The sequence below is a fragment of the Monodon monoceros genome, unplaced genomic scaffold, assembly GCF_005190385.1.
Source record: "Monodon monoceros isolate NGI ecotype Baffin Bay Population unplaced genomic scaffold, NGI_Narwhal_1 Super_Scaffold_5, whole genome shotgun sequence".
Taxonomy (NCBI): Eukaryota; Metazoa; Chordata; class Mammalia; order Artiodactyla; family Monodontidae; genus Monodon; species Monodon monoceros.
This window is the reverse complement of record NW_021703782.1, coordinates 23,617,015-23,633,872: the sequence shown is the minus strand read 5'-3', so window position 1 is coordinate 23,633,872 and position 16,858 is coordinate 23,617,015. Positions and strand designations below refer to the sequence as shown.

The 16,858-nt window shown below is 39.1% G+C and overlaps 1 protein-coding gene across 1 annotated transcript; it reads right to left on the bottom strand.

Moving 5' to 3' along the window:
* Positions 1–5,661: 5,661 nt before the first annotated feature.
* On the bottom strand, positions 5,662–8,945 carry LOC114884006 (centrosomal protein of 78 kDa-like). Its single transcript, XM_029202426.1, has 3 exons — positions 7,949–8,945; positions 6,961–7,132; positions 5,662–6,061 (listed from the first exon to the last, which is right to left on the bottom strand). Exons 1-3 carry the CDS (start codon positions 8,083–8,085, stop codon positions 5,837–5,839), a joined length of 534 nt encoding a protein of 177 aa, XP_029058259.1. The 5' UTR covers positions 8,086–8,945; the 3' UTR covers positions 5,662–5,836.
* Between the last annotated feature and the right edge of the window lie 7,913 nt (positions 8,946–16,858).

Genomic DNA, 16,858 nt, shown 5'->3' with positions numbered 1-16,858 from the left:
TTGTTGTCCATGGAATCCTTTCAATTTTGAGATGCTAAATACAAATGGAAATAATGATTAGAGTCCTTGGCCATGAAAGACTAAGTTACAGAGAACCTGGTGACTGGAGGTCAGAGCTGCCACGGAATTATTCTCTGCTCCAGAGACCATTAGAATATCACTGTGTACCCACTTAAGGATAGAATGCTGCTATTGAGAAACTAGCTCTCTTTTATTTCTACTAAAAGGAGAGAACAGTAGGGGAACTTGCATGAGTGTATGAGACTTTCTCTGTTTTGTACAATAAGCCAAAAACAATACATGAAATAGCCTAAGGTCTTTTGTCTTTTGTACCCAGCTCCTTCCTGTATTACTCCTGATCAATTACACTTAAATCGACAAGAGTTGCTTGAACATTTTGACAGTTATGTTCCCCATACCCTGAAGCATTTTTAAAGGGTTACTGAGATAAAGCTATTTCAAAAAATACTCCCTCCAAATTTTTTCAGGGTAGCATCAGTGAAAAAGTAACTTAGAGGAAAAAAACTCCACCTTGAGTTCCTGGCCAACCACTCTAAGGCCAGGCAAGCATAAACCTTCATAGCAAAATCTAAGTTTGTTCCCAGTTGAGAATTTGGTTTCTATGGTCTTATTTAGAAAGTATATGGAGACTTTAATTCCCTATAAGCCCTTTCCAAAGAGTGAATACAGTTCATCATTAGTAAGAGATGATGAAAATTACAATTTTGTTGAATAGGTGGAATATATATTATACATAATATATATATTTATTTTTAATATATATATAAAGTTACTATTCAGAGTCCTAAAACATGGATTTTTCTTACTTACCAAGAATGAACAGTAACTTGATCTCTGAACACAATAAAGCACCTGGCCATAGCAGAATCATAACAAATATTTGATATCAGAATGAATTCACTGTTCAGGTGTAAAGAGGGAATAGCTTCAGTTTTCCTCTTTCTTGCACCCCATTATTGAATCCTGGACAGAGGGGATTTTCTTGATTTTAATCTAAAGGAGAAATGTTCACTTTTGTTAAGATGGAAATTGACAACCTCAGTAGGCAGAGGCACTGTTTTTATTTGGCTGAATTCATGTTTCTAGTGATAATTCAAGTTGTAATAGGGTTTTCTCTGCCACTCCAAAATCTGAAAATGATAAGCATCTCACCAGAGTTTCAGGATGGCCCATTACCTATGCTGTGGAAAGGATATTCAAAATACCATGTTTCATCAATGTCTTCTCAGATTTATTAATCAATGGACAACTACTGAGTTAAGACAGTGTCTTATCTTTGCTTCAAAAAAATAAAAAAAAAACCGCACAAACACAAAAAAAACTGTTAACGATGAAAACTTATTATGCCAGGCCTTAGTATGGCCTGACTTGGAAATTTAGTTTCAGAGGCTTTTGTGAATATACCAAGGAAAGAGGACCTAGGTGTATCTTATTCCCACAGGCCGCCAATAAATATTTGCTTCACGGAGAAAAAATTAATACATAGTATAGGAGAGAGCCTGACAGATGCTTAACATTATTGAGTGACAGCAATGCCCAAACTCGTCTGTGATCAAACACTATGAAAGTATCCTCCTAGGGATAAACTTATTACAAATAAGTGAAAATTCAATTATGGAGATACTTTCTGTTTCAGCTCTGATATGCAAAACGCGTGGAAGTTGTCACTGTATCTTGTCCTTACAAGATAATGTGGTACAAAATGAAAATCAATGACTTTTCTCAGATGTGATTAATAAAACATGTAACTATGAAAGAATTTTAAAACTAATTATGTATGTGTATATATGTGTCTCTGAAAAATCTGGGTCAAAGAAAACTGAGGCTATCAGTATAAACTCATTTAACTTCTGTCTCTTCTTATGTTTATTTCCTCTCAAACTTACCAGTATCCATCCAACTCGAAGGATACAAGCGATTTTTATATACTGTGCAAGGTTTTTTTCTTATTCATATGTCCATGTTTCCCCAATTCTCTAAATTATTATCTACATCTTCAGGATCTCCTTTATCAGTTCCTTCATTTCAACATATAAAATATAAGTCCTTCTCATTCTAAAAAATCCTTTTTTGCTAATTATGTTCTCTTTTCACCCAAACTCCTTGAGAGTAGCCTATTCCCACTGTCTTCACTAGCCCCACCTGGCCCCCACAGGCAGCCCTACACCCTCAATTTATTGCCATCTGGCTTTTTGTCCACCACTTCACTGAACTGCTCTAAGGTCACTGGGGACCTAACTGCCCAAATCCAATGGACACTCACATTCTCTGAAGGATGACACTGTCATCTACTTCCTCCTTCTTGAAACTTTATCACCTCACTCCTTCCCAGAATTCTTTCTCTGCTTATTACTTAAACGTTGTCAGTACTCACAATTCTCTGAAATCTCATCCATGTTCATGATTTTAATGACTGCTGATATGTGCTGATGACATTCAAATTTTTATCTTTCCATGTCTTCACGTGCATGTCCAGTTATCTACCAGTCTGTCTCCTGAATTCTACAGGTGCTTTACAATTCAACATGTCCAGAACTAAAGTCTTTTTGCCAATTCAGTTCTTTATCCCCTATTTCCAAACTCAATGATACCACCACCCAACCTTAGTCACACAGATGGGGGTTCAGCCTCCGCCTCCTACTTCTTCCTTACTTCCCAAGATCAAGTCTTGCTTGTAATTTCCTAAATACAATTAGAACTTATTTCCTCCCTTCATCTATACCTTATTTCAGACCCCTTTCTTCTTGCTATTACCTGGTCTAGAAGTTACCAAATTGCTGTTTGGTGGAACCAGTTGTTAGACACTTCTGTTAAAAAAGGACACTAGAGTCAAATAGCTTTGAGGATGGCTGTGTACCATGCGCCTGCTGTGACGATCCAGAATGAACACTAGCCTACAGCAGCCCCGAGGAGATGTACAGTAAAGAAACCTGATTAACTTTACTCAAGCCAGGTTCTCCCTTCTGCCGGCCTATAATCCTTTCAGTAGGGACAGGAGAGGAGGTGGCAGCGTGAAAGTCCCACTTGAAAATAAAAAGCACTGCTCCTCAGAAGAGTGGGGCATAATTGTCTCCAGGCTTCTTCAAAGTCCTTATCCATACCGACGTCAGTGGTCTAAAATGCCACCTGAACTTGTCTTTTCCATTCTTAGCTGTTTTCTGAGGAAACCAGCTCCACACACATGGGTGGTTAAGACCCGCTCTCCTCCTCCTCGCGGCCTCCTTTAGGGGCACTTGCCACTGCCTGGTGACACTGCACTGATCCTGCAGAGCCTGTGCCTCCGTAACACACCCCTCGCACACTCATGGCTCTAGACTTCCGCTATCCTCTCTGCCTTGAGTGTCCTTTCCCTTCACTGGCTGACTCACCAGTTTTTCACGAGTCCTTTAAGACTTAGCTTAGGGACTGCCTCTTTCGATGACTTTTCTTTGCCTCACAGCTCCCCCTCTTCTTCCACAAACACTGACCAAACGCCCTGAATATGCCCATCACAGCATGTCATGTGCAGGATGAGACATCTGCTGTGTGTCTTCCCCTCTCACCCCACTGCTAAAGGGCCAACGCTACATCTTGCTCATTGTTTCACTCCTCTAACACCCAATCCATGACGAATGAACTAACTAGTACTGTAGTAGCCCTCTTAGTAACAATCAGGCAGGAACTTCTAGAAGAAATCTGACACTCCAGCTTTTCTCTGATCTCACCTTTCACTCTGATTGAACTAAAGACTTATCCGTACATGTTTTACCAGGGAGACATAATTTAATCCAGAGATGTGTCATCACATACTCTTACATACTCTGCCGTTTAAAAATTCTGCTCACGATGGGGGAAGGAGACAGGTGTGCTTTCTGACAGCCCCACTGTTTTGCACTTCTAGTGCTCACTGCCTTCTGTCTCAGTCCCTTCCTTAAACCCTTCTTCTCTTCTTAACAAGGAAACAGGATAACAAAGTAATTAAGAGCTTGGGTTCTGCCTATCTGTGAAACAGAAACATAACCAAGGACATAGAGAATAGACTGGTGGTTACCAAGAGGGAGGGAGTGGGAGAGGGTTGGATTGGGAGTTTGGGATTAGCAGATGCAAACTGGTGTATATACAGGATGGATAAACAAAAAGGTCCTACATGGGACTTCTCTGGTGGCGCAGTGGTTAAGAATACGCCTGCCAATGCAGGGGACACGGGTTCGAGCCCTGGTCCGGGAAGATCCCACATGCCAGAGAGCAACTAAGCCCGATGCCACAACTATTTAAGTCCATGCACCTAGAGCCCGTGTTCTGCAACAAGAAAAGCCACCACAATGAGAAGCCTGCGCACCGCAACTAGAGAAAGCCTGCGTGCAGCAACGAAGGCCCAACGCAGCCAAAAATTAATAATTTATTTTAAAAAAAGTGCATGTATTTTAAAAAAACTAAAAAGGTCCTACTGTAGAGCACAGGGAACTATATATCCTGTGATAAACCGTAATGGAAAAGAATATGAAAAAGAGTGTATATAAATGTGTAACTGAGTCACTTTCCTATACAGCAGTAATGAACACAACACTGTAATTCAACTATACGTCAATAAAAAAATAAAAATTTTAAAAATTGCCATAAAAATAGTCACATAAGGGGGACTTCCCTGGTGGTCCAGTGGTTAAGACTTCGCCTTCCAATGGAGGGGGTGAGGGTTCGATCCCTGGTGGGGGAGCTAAGATCCCACATGCCTTGCGGCCAAAAAACCAAAATATAAAACAGAAGCAATACTGTAACAAATGCAATAAACACTTTAAAAATGGTCGACATCAAAAAAATCTTTAAAGAAAAAATTCACATAAATCAGAAACAAATGAAACATAAAGTCCATACATTAAAAAAAAAAAAGAGCAGGTGTTCGGGTCACATCGCAGCTTCCCACTTACTTACAGCTGTGTAATTCTGGGCAACTCACATAATATCTCTTCAGACTCCTCATCTGTAAACGGGGATGGTAACAGTTCCCTACCTCAGAGCATTGCTGTAATCCATAAACACGGTTAAGTGCCTTGGTAAATGTTTGAGGCTCTCTGGTTATTGTGAATTAAAATACCTCAATGGCTTCTGGCCATGTGATTTATAATAGTTTGACATTTAACCAAATGGTAAAACTATTCCATTTATTATTCCCATCTCTTTTTAACCCTTACCCTGCTTTGTTGTTTATGTTTTCTCCCAACACAGAGTGCTAGTTCCAGGAGAGTAAAGGCTTTATTTTGTTCACTGCTGAAAGCAATAGCACCCAGAAAAGTACTGTACATATGAAGCCCTCAGTAAACACTAGCTGAATGAATGGTGCAAAGTGTCACAAGGAAAAGTACACCAAAACTTTCATTATAATAAAAAAGTATAGATAAATCTTTCTCTAATGGCTTCCAGTCAAGTAACTGAAACCACCATATGCTATAATAAAAACATAAGTAATTTATTAAAATTTGAAGGCAAAAACATAATTTTAAAAGATTTAGACCTATGTTAGGCATGATAGAGTATGGATGCTTTCTTGAAATTCACAGTCACATCCAGGAGTATCACTTTCAGAATGTTCTAGTAGATTGAGTTTACTTTGTCTTTGATGAAAGTCACTATTCTACTCTCTTAACAGAAATGTTTTTTCGAAGACTCACTTTTAATTGGTTTATTAACCAAAGAATTATTTTGCCCAATTCCTTTGCTTTTCCACTTTACAGGTGAGTCAGAGCAGGAATGCAGGTCCTTCCCAGGTTGTTTCCTAGCAGAGTATTTTTTGGTATATTCACCTGCTTTGCTCGTTTTCTCTGAAGAAGACCTGCTATTTCTAGATAATTCCTCTTCTTTTCTTTGACTTCCAGTTCCAGAAATGACGTCTGCTGAAGGGAGAACATGTTCTAGCAATGAAATCTTCAAAAGACTCCTGCCGCTGCTCTGTGACTGGGACCCCCAGGTTGTCTTTGGAAGTTTCTAAGGCCTCCTGAGTAGACACTGGGACATGGAAGGAGTCGAGAGGCAAAGGAATCCTAGCGTCACCTGTAATTTTCTGAAACTGGACGGAAAAACAAAAGACAAGACAAAAATTCAGTGATGAACAAAGCCAACCATTAAAAAGTAGAGTTCAAAACTTCAGTGTTACTCTGTGATCTTATTATTAACACAGTCAATATTCAGATTTCAGAGCCAGTTTTTTTCTAATTATATCTTGCCAAGTGATTCTCAGCTTAACCTAGCTATATCCAAGGCTATGTCCACTCCATTTTCAGACTTTGGTGACTGGGGTAGTTATTACCCATTTCCTTTCCCTCACTAAAAATAAAACCCTATTCTGTAAGATAATTAATTTCTCTTCTATCCTCCAGGCACATGCAAACAGTATATAGTTTGTGACCAGACTGTGTTCTCAAGCTGTCAGTTCCCAAGACCAGTCTGAGATTGGTTGATGGGGGCTCCAAGTAAGGCTAGAGGAAAAGCTGACAGGTTTTCCCCTCCCATTCCCATAACCAGGTGATTCACTGTCATATGTTACCTATTAGCTATGTCTGGATTACTTATTTTAAAAACTATATCAGTATGTGTACCTTCATTAGTGTTCCTTCATTGTAAGCTGATTGCATACAAATAGAAACCTAAATAAAATATGAATAGAATAGACATTTATATAATTTAAAATCTGGAATATTTTCTCTAATGTTTTCTTTCTTCATTAAGGATAGTTTGCTTTAACTCATAAATTTTCAAAAGAACTTCCAGTCTCCTTATTTACAACAATACAGTATCATGAAATGGGCAAACATTTACTAATCTCAGATTTGGAAAGGATTCCACAGTCTTCTAGCTCCTGAGCATGTGAACTATTAGAGATTGATCATTATTGTTTTCTCCCTGACTTGGTCATTTCCTTTTTGCTAATCACTCTTAGAATCATTAAGTGCTGTTCTGTCCACTTACTTGGATATTTTTCATTTGTCCTGGGGCACCCTGTTTTGATTCTAATTTTTCTTCTTCAAGTCCCTTCTTTTCTTCTTTACGTGGACTACTAACAGTAGAATTCATCTGGGGACGACCTAGTAAATGAAAATCTGACTGATCTATACCAGCCATTGTGGCCAGCTGCCCAAGCCTGGGCCAGAGGAGAAAAGGAGAAAAGACAAAGGTTATTATAATCACATAAGAGCAGTTTAGATTTCCCCAGACCTACAATCATGAAATACTTCTAAACTCTTAAAAGCCAACATCCTACTCCAGACAAGCCTCTCTCTCCCCCAAAATCTCAGCCCTTTCCAGATTCATCCTCTAAGACACATCCCACTGTCTCACTAGGAGCTTCAACATGTACCATGCATTTTGTCCACTGCCTGTCACACCTCTATTCCCACACTTCTTTACCACCTTTCCTCCAGTTTCCAAGAATGTGTTTGTTCCTTCCTTCCCAACACCAACACCAATTCATTCACTGACAAAACACCACTCCATCAACTATCCATCTCCACTTCCCTCTTCCAGCAAAATTGCTCCCAGTTAAGAACCACGGACCTATATCTCCCCTGCAGATTAATAATAATTTTTATGTCTAAGACAAAAATAACTTTAATTCAGACTTATCAAACAAGCAAAATAAGTGAAAGATAGGAAAATTCTTATGCATTCCCGAATATTTTCAATGAAAACTGCCTTCAATTTAGTCTTTACAAAAACCTACACCTACTAATTACTCTATCTACAGGTTACTCTTTTATAATGAGCTCCCCACTCTACCAAAGCAGGCTTCCCTATTTGCATTTCTTAACAAATTTAATTCCTCATTTTAAAAAGTCAACTATATTACCTATTATTACACTAAATATGGCCACGGAAGTGATGAAAATTGCTCCAGTTCCTCAGCAAACTACCATTATAGTCGCAAAGAGAAGAATGCCATGAAGAGAAATGAACTAACCCAGCATCTTTAAGGAGATCCAAGAAAGCCTGGAACTTCTGAAAAGAATTCTCAATGCTGCCCAAAACACCTGCATCACCCAGGATCATGCTTGTCAATGAGTGGGCATGAAGGGTTTCAGACAAAGAGAAATTCATATTTCTTAATTGGGCGTTTTCATGTTCCAGCTATAAAAGAAGGCTAAAAATGTCTGACATAATTTTTTCTCATTGTCATCAGAAGTAGTCTTGCCTATTTCCAAGGAACAAAACTAAAACACTCAAAATGTAATTAATTTGTAATTAACCTAACTCTCCACCAGTAAAGACAGAGACCATATCACATAGTAACCAAAACCCACAGGCACCCAACAAAGTTTCCTATATAACACTTAGGTGCTATATAAATAAACCAAAGTTATTGTTTTATTAATGATCTTTCACAAAAGATCACATTTCTAACTAGTTCAATTCATAATGGAGCCTCATTCCACATTAGAAAATTACCTGCTTTAAGTTTCTCTTAAATTAGAAAATGAAATATAGAATCTGATTTGAATAAAACATATTACAACTCTGCTGAATGTTAAGAATTAACTTTAGTGAGCAAAATATCTAATACTTACGTTTAAAAGTCCTAAATCATACCCAACCCAATTTATTAAATGTACAATCACCAATATTTTCTTTGGCTTCTTGAAAATATTCCCCCTGTGCACTCTTCCCCTTCCGCTCATCATCTATGCACTTAAAACCCCTGTAAGCTCAACTCTAGTATTTCTCAGAAAGGCCGTTAATGTTCATGATGCCCCTTTTGCCTTACATGAGCAGGTGCTAAACATTTATTGAATGAGTGTCCGCCAATCCAGTGGATGCACTTTCAAATATTCCTCCCTACACTCACCCTGTGATAAATTATATTTAGATAGAACTTTTTAGATTATGCCCTGCTTTCATGCACATTCCCTAATGTAATTCTCATAGTATATATTTTTATCTTTCATTGCATTCTCAGAAGTTTTCCAATATCTTAAATTTATTTAAATGATTCACTTTCCTAATTCATTGCCAGGAGAGTCTCATCGTGTCTTTTATGTTACTGTATATACAGTATATGCACAAAAAGTGCCTTCTTGAATCAAAGAATCATGAACAGGAAATAAGCTAATGTCATATAAAAGCGCACACACACACACACACAAAACCAGATTTTCACATTTTAAAAACATGCTTTCTGGAATATAGATCATATCACTAAACACCAGTAAATGCAAAAGTCCATATTACACAACCAATTTGCAACATATTACAGTTTTAAAGCTTACAAATTATGTGTATATGGCTTAAAATCAAATCAAAATAAAACCAAAACACTCTCTAAAGCAGAAGAAACTTGTTTACCTGACTCGTTTATCAGCCTTCAGTCTTATTACTCTTTCCTCCTTTAACTGTTTTAGTCACTCCTCCAGGTTTTCCTAAACAAACAGAGTCAATATTATAACTAACTCATAGTATAATATCCCAAAGCCTTTCCAGCTATTGGTCTCATCAGGATTTAGGGGCAGAGCCAGAAGTGAACTCAGATTTTAGTCTGCTACTGGTAATATTATACCATGCTAGTGAAATGAATTATCAAAATCTATCAAATTAGCATAGGTAAGATTTATTTAAATTCCACTCTTTCCAACATAAATTTGTGGCAGCCCACCATAAAAGGCATATGCATATAACATAGTAAGTCAGAAATAAGAAGTTAAGACCAAGAAAGAAAAATTCTATTTTTATTTGTGGCTCTCTTTATAGCAGGAAGTCCTATTAATGAACATGCTTAACACACCTGAATTGCCTAATTGCAGATTCAAAAACATGTTTTTAAAAAGTAATCACTTTTAAAGCAATTCACAGTCAAGCACTGTTCCTGGAGTTCCCTGGGTATGAAATAATCTAATCATCAAAACCCTAAAAGGGGGCTTTCCTGCTGGCACAGTGGTTAAGAATCCACCTGCCAGTGCAGGGGACACGGGTTCGAGCCCTAGTCTGGGAAGAACCCACATGCCGCGGAGCAGCTAAGCCCGTGCGCCACGACTACTGAGCCTACGCTCTAGAACCCACGTGCCACAACTACTGAAGCCTGCGCGCCTAGAGCCTGTGCTCTGCAATAAGAGACGCCACCACACTGCAACGAAGAGGAGCCCCCCGCTCGACGCAACTGGAGAAAGCCCGCGAGCAGCAACGAAGAACCAACGCAGCCAAAAATAAATAAAATAAATGTATAAAACAAAAAAACCCTACGAGGAAAGAACGATCACTAACTCCATGTTTTTGTTTTTGTTTTTTTGCGTTACGCGGGCCTCTCACTGTTGTGGCCTCTCCCATTGCGGAGCACAGGCTCCGGACAAGCAGGCTCAGCGGCCAAGGCTCTTGGGCCTAGCCGCTCCGCGGCATGTGGGATCCTCCCGGACCGGGGCACGAACCCGTGTCCCCTGCATTGACAGGCGGACTCTCAACCACTGCACCACCAGGGAAGCCCTATTTTACAGATGAGGGAAACAAGAGGCAGAGAAGTAGAATAAGTAGAGCAGCACAGCCAAGGTCACACCACTAAGTAGCAGAGCCACACTGTGGACTCAGGAAGCTGGGTGCCATTCCTGTTCACAGAGGTGGTAGTCTTCCCATTCACCAAGGTCACTGAAATAAAATGAACACTGATAAACTCTATTAGGAGTTTTAGGAACTAAGACACTTCGGTCCTTGAAGTGGGGACACTGCTTGCAATAGGCAGAATTCTAACAGAGCCCCCAAGATTCCTACTTACTGAAGTACACAAACCTTCCACTTATCCAATCAAACTCTAAATCTAGGTGCTGCAATGAAGGGATTTTGCAGATGGAATTAAGGTTCAAAATCAGTTGATTTTTTAAGATAGGGAGATTATTCTAGGTGGATGTGACCTACTCAGGCACCCTATGAAAAGGACCTGAACTCTTCCTGAATTGAATTTCAAAAGGGACAAGAGGGAGACTCTCCATTGCTGGCTCTGAAGAAGTCCAATGCTGCGGCAGGGAAGGCAAGCGAGAGGCCTCTAGGACCTGAGACTGTCCCCCGACTGACAGCCAGCAAGGAAATGGGGACCTCTCTCCTGCAACTGCAGAATCTGAATTATGCCAACAAGCCGAAGAAGCTTGGAGGCATTCTTTCCCAGAGCCTCTGGATGCTAACACAGCCAGACTGACATCTTGATTTCAGCTCTGTGACCCACACAAACTATGGTGAACATCCAACGTTTGGGGTTCAATGTCTTACACTTAAATTTCACGTGCTTTAACACTCTCGGGAGGGAACCCACATGTTCCAGTGTGTATCTGAGCAGGAAACCCAGTCACGCTGTGCCTGGACTTCTGATCTGCAGAACTGTGAGCTAGTCAAATAGGTATTGTTTTCAGTCAGTAAGAGTGCAGTAAAAGAATTAATATTCTACTCAACTTCCAGGTTCGTGAACAAAATAAACGATTTTCATTGTTTTACGCCACTGTTTCAGGGTGGTCTCCTATGCAGCGATGAACAATCAGAATACCTACACTGATGAAAACAGTAAGGTATATTTATACATTTTAGCTGCTTTGAACAATCACTTAAAGAATGAGGAACTCTATTATATGCCATCATTGGGAGAGGAGCTGGTATCACTTTCTGGAGAGTAGCTTTTGGTACCTAACAACAATCCTACATCAGGGGTTTACCCTAAGGAAATCAAAGATGTGGGCAAAGATTTATCTACCAACATGATGTCATAAGATTGTTTATAACCAAACCCTAGAAGAAAGCTAAGAGCCTCCAAATTGGGATTGGTTTAAACAAAAACAGCTCACCATATGAAGGAGTGCGCTATGAAGCCACTCAGAAAATAATGACAACAGGTCTCAACCAGAGTTAATGAATGGGCTTCAGGAGTTCTACATTCAAAATATATCTCTGCGTTTTTCCTGGGAGATGGTGCATAAGTTTAATCAAATTCTCTGATGCAGAAGAGTATTTAGTGATAAGACAAAATATTTTTCATACATTTTTCAGACAAAAAGAGCAGATTAGGTGTGTGTACATGCAGAGGTGGCTTTTATTTCTTTCAATGAGTTGTCCATTGTTTTCAAAAATTTACTCAATGAACATATATTTTTATATTCAGATCATGTTTAAAAAACTGACAGTCTAAGAACTTCAAATTCTTTAATGTTTCATTACTAAAGCCAGCCAAGTTTTCAATGGGGAAAAAGGGGGAAAAATTGCAAAATTCCTCTACTTTCAATATAATGGTTTAATAAATCTTCTAAAGCCGATTTCAAAGAATTTCTAAACAAATAAGCAAACAAACAAACCCTCACCACAGGAAAGTAGAGTAAAACTTCCTGACTGGTTCTAAATAGCACATCAAAGTGCAATTACATGAAATAGTTTCTCCCTCTAGTGGAGGGAATTAGAACACAGTGTTAAATTTTTGTGAAAAAGTGTACCCTCCTCCCACAAAGTATTAATAATTCATGTCCCTTACATGGAAATATGGAAGCAAAAAAGTTAGAAAGTAAAATTGCTTGATATTCTATTACTTAAGTAAGACTAATGATAAGGCTTTGGAATAATTTTCCTTCCTGTCATCTGCTCTCCCTTCCTCCCTTCTGTACACTGGCTAGGGTGATTTTTCTGGGACAAAGCTCCCATCATATTGGATATCAAATTTTAGGTTCACCTTTTCTCCATTTAACATTGAAATCAATCATTTCTCATATAATCAGGGGATTAATAACCTAGATTTTTTTGTGTGGGCTACAAAATATTCCACTGAGTGGGTTTACTGGTTAACCACTTTACACATTTAAATTCTTTCCAACTTTTCAATATTATAAGACAAAATAACCGTTTTTACGCATGAAGGCTTTTTTCTGTATTGAGAATAACGTTCTTGCAAGAAATCCATAAAAATGAGTTTGAGGTCAAAGCAAATGAACATTTTTAAGGCTCTGAGGTACCTATCTCCAAACTTCTTTCCAAAAGATTTCTCAGATTTTGGGGCTTCCCTGGTGGCGCAGTGGTTGAAAATCTGCCTGCCAATGCAGGGGACGCGGTTTCAAGCCCTGGTCTGGGAAGATCCCACATGCCGCGGAGCAGCTAAGCCCGTGAGCCACAACTACTGAGCCTGCGCGTCTGCAGCCTGTGCTCCGCAACAAGAGAGGCCGCGGTAGTGAAGAGCCGTACGCACTGCGATGAAGAGTGGCCCCTGCTCGCCGCAACTAGAGAAAGCCCTCGCACAGAAACGAAGACCCAACACAGCCAAAAATAAATATAAAAATAAATAAAAGATTACTATTAAAAAAAAAGATTTCTGAGATTTTATACTGCCATCAGCGATGTATCACTTGGTATATAACCTCTACTACAACTGTTGGCTTATTTCCTCACGTAGAGTGCAAGTTATTTGAAGATAGGGGGTGTATTTTATTAAGTGTTTATCCCCAGCACCTGTGCCTAGCACAACGTAGGCGGTCAATAAATAATTGCTTAATAAGGAAAATCCCTGCCAATACAAGATGTATGTGTGTGAAAGACAGACTGTGTGTTTTTCTCTAACTGGATAGATGAAAACTTGTCATCTTCTTTAATGTGCAATGTTTTTTCTTATAATTAGCAATTAAATTTCTCTTTTAGATTATATTGTAAAAATTCAGATTCTCTGAGGCAAATGGGCCTGGCACTACCCATTAGCTATATAACCTTGGACAAGTTCTATTACTCTAGGCCTCAACTTCCTCATCTATAAAATGGAGATAAGCTCCCATATCACAGAGCTCTTGTGAGGATTACATGAGTTAAAACACATATAAAATTAGAAGAGTGCATGGTACACAGCACATGTTCAATTAATGCTGAATGAATAACATGTGAATGCAAACAGTAGTGAAGGGCTTAAAATGAAATAGTCTCATCCCACTCCCACATCCAGCACTCAAGAAGCGACCGATTCTTTACTCAGGTTTTTAATTGTAAAATACGATATGCGTACTGAGAAGTGCACAGAACAAAACTGTCAATGTGACAAAGAGAATACTTACATAACCAGTACTTGAATCTGAAAGTATTGATACTTGTCAGCATCTCAAACCCCCCCCATCCTTTTCCCATCACAATCTCCTTCCTTCTTCCCAGTTAAACACCATCCTCATTTCTTGACAATCCTTTCCTTTAACCTGCATGCATCCCTAACAAGAGTTTAGTTTTGTCAACATCTAACTTTATGTAGACGATCATAGTATATGAAGTCTTTTCTATCTTATTTCTTTCACTCAACATAGGTTTAAAAAATTCATCCACATTGCAGCCTGTAGCTCTAGTTCATTCAATTTTATTGCTTGATAGTTTTCCCACTGTATGAATACACATAATTTATTTAATTTTTGACTCTTAATGGACATTTAGTTTTCAGTTTGTGCTAATGCAAATCATGGACAGGAATCCTGCTGTACCGGTTATTCTGGTGCATTTACACAGGGCAGGGGTGAGGGCTGCTGGGTCCCAGGCTATTTATATACATTCAGTTGATGGAGAGTGCTAAATGCTTTCCAAAGTAGTTGTGTCGATTTATACTCCAGTATAAGCAGGGTAGAGGATTCCCACAGTATTCCAGGTCTACAATACCTGATACTACCACACTTTATGTATTTGTCAAACTGATTGGCATGTAGTTTCATTGGTTTTGACTCACTTTTCTCTTATTACTTAATGAAGTCGTACACTTTTCTGTGTTTACTGGCTGTTTGGATTTCCTTTTTTATGAGGTTTACGTCAACTATTGTTATTTTTAAATTATTATTATTTATTTATTTTTGGCTGAGTAGGGTCTTCATTGCTGCGTGCAGGCTTTCTCTAATTGCGGTGAGCGGGGGCTACTCTTCATTGCAGTGGCTTCTCTTGTCATGGAGCACAGGATCTAGGCAGGCGGGCTTCAGTAGTTGTGGCACGTGGGCTCAGTAGTTGTGGTTCGCAGGCTCTAGAGCACAGGCTCCATAGTTGTGGTGCACAGGCTTCGTTGCTCCACGGCATTTGGGATCTTCCTGGACTAGGGCTCAAACCCGTGTCCCCTGCCTTGGCAGGCAGATTATTCACCACTGCGACACCAGGAAGGTCCAACTATTGTTATTTTGAATTCTTCTCCATTTCCACGTAATACTCTTACATGACCATTTTCTGATTAAACTGGAGGCATTATCTGTTCACTTTCTATTTTACTAAGTAAGGGTTTAGTTCCTTTACACTCTTCCTATGTCCACACTGCTCAGTAAAGTTATGTCATCATTAGTTATTCCACCGCTCATGATCTCTTTGACTTGTAGTGATATACTTAAAAACCTACATTGTTGATCAACTATAAACTTTCTCAACGTCACGCTTTGTAAAATGAGGACATTCATACCATCTTCCCTTTTTTCTACCTCCTGTCTACCTTCCAGACCTAGCTTTTACATTGTCAGAGTTGAAATTTATACTCTGTTCTATGTGCAGTTAAGTCTTCTGTTATTTGAGAGTCAGTAGGGAGTAAGGTTTAAGACAAAAGGCAGAGAGCCTAAACTCAAAGCCTCGATCCAACCCTAAATTAGGTACAGCCTGGGCAAGTTCCTACCCTGTCTTAGCTTCCTTTTCACAAAAGTGGGAATGATATTAGCACCAACCTCATAAGGCTATTCAGAGGATTAAATGAGTTAATACATGCAAAAACACTGAGAGCCTAATATATACTAAGTACATACTAGTACATTTCAGTACATACCAAGTTAATGCAAATACATACTAAGTATAGTTTAGGTTAGTTATTTGTTATTACATGCAAGTTGACAATAAAAGCTGCAAACCAAGACAGTATTGCCATTATTACAATGAAATTAATATTGCCCACTGCAGATGTACTGTCTCTGTGTATAGACTACACCTCGTTCCATACTGTGTCAGTGTCACTGCCCTTGTGCAGGGTGACCACATACCTCAAGCTGCCTTGGGCTGTTCCAGTTTATACCTGTTGTCCTGATGTTACAGCATTAGAGCGCCTCCTTACACTATTGAAGTGTAAGGAGTTTGGACAAGTTCTGGTTTGGACAACAAATTAGATAGGTGGTCATTACCCCCGTGTGTTGCTGAAAAGGGGGACATCTATAGTGTCAAGTTTAAGTGGATTCTTCTCTTCCTCACCAATAGTAGGTTAAAAATCAACCATAGCTTAGTTTGCTTCAGGTTTATGTCAGTATAGCCTTTTGTCCTCTGGAGTTCAAGTTCCTTCTCCTCTTCCTCTCCCTCCTCCCTTCCAACAGTGCCTAATACCTAGTAAGTATGATAGGCCTCAAGGTGTTCCTAAGCTCTCAATCACACAATCAATAGAAGCCTCTCCAATCTAGACTAGCTGCTCTCTGCATTGAATCCCCTATTACCTTCCTTCTTGGTTTATTGCCTCATTTTGCTGGGTTATTTCTATAAATAGCTTAAGGTGTAGCACAGGAGGTCAAATTTTCAAATTTCTTTGTGTACAAAATATCTTCTTCAGCCTCCACTTATGACTGATAGTTTGGCTGGATACAAACCACTAGGGTGAAAATTATGTGCCTGAAAAACTTTGGAGGTATCTTTCTAATGCCTTCCAGGATCCATGGTGCTGATGACAAGTATGATAAAGTCAGATTTTAACTTTTTCTTTTTAGGTGACCAGTATTTTTCTCTCTGGAATGGATGTATCCTGTCAGTATTTTATTCTATGTTAATTTATTTTTTCAGTATTTTAAAGTTTCATAATGAAGGGTGCCTAGGTGTGAGTCTATTCTTGTTCATCTTGCTCAAAACTTGAGTAACTATTTTCAATCAGAGGCCTGATGTCTACTTTAAGCTGTGGGGAATTTTGTTG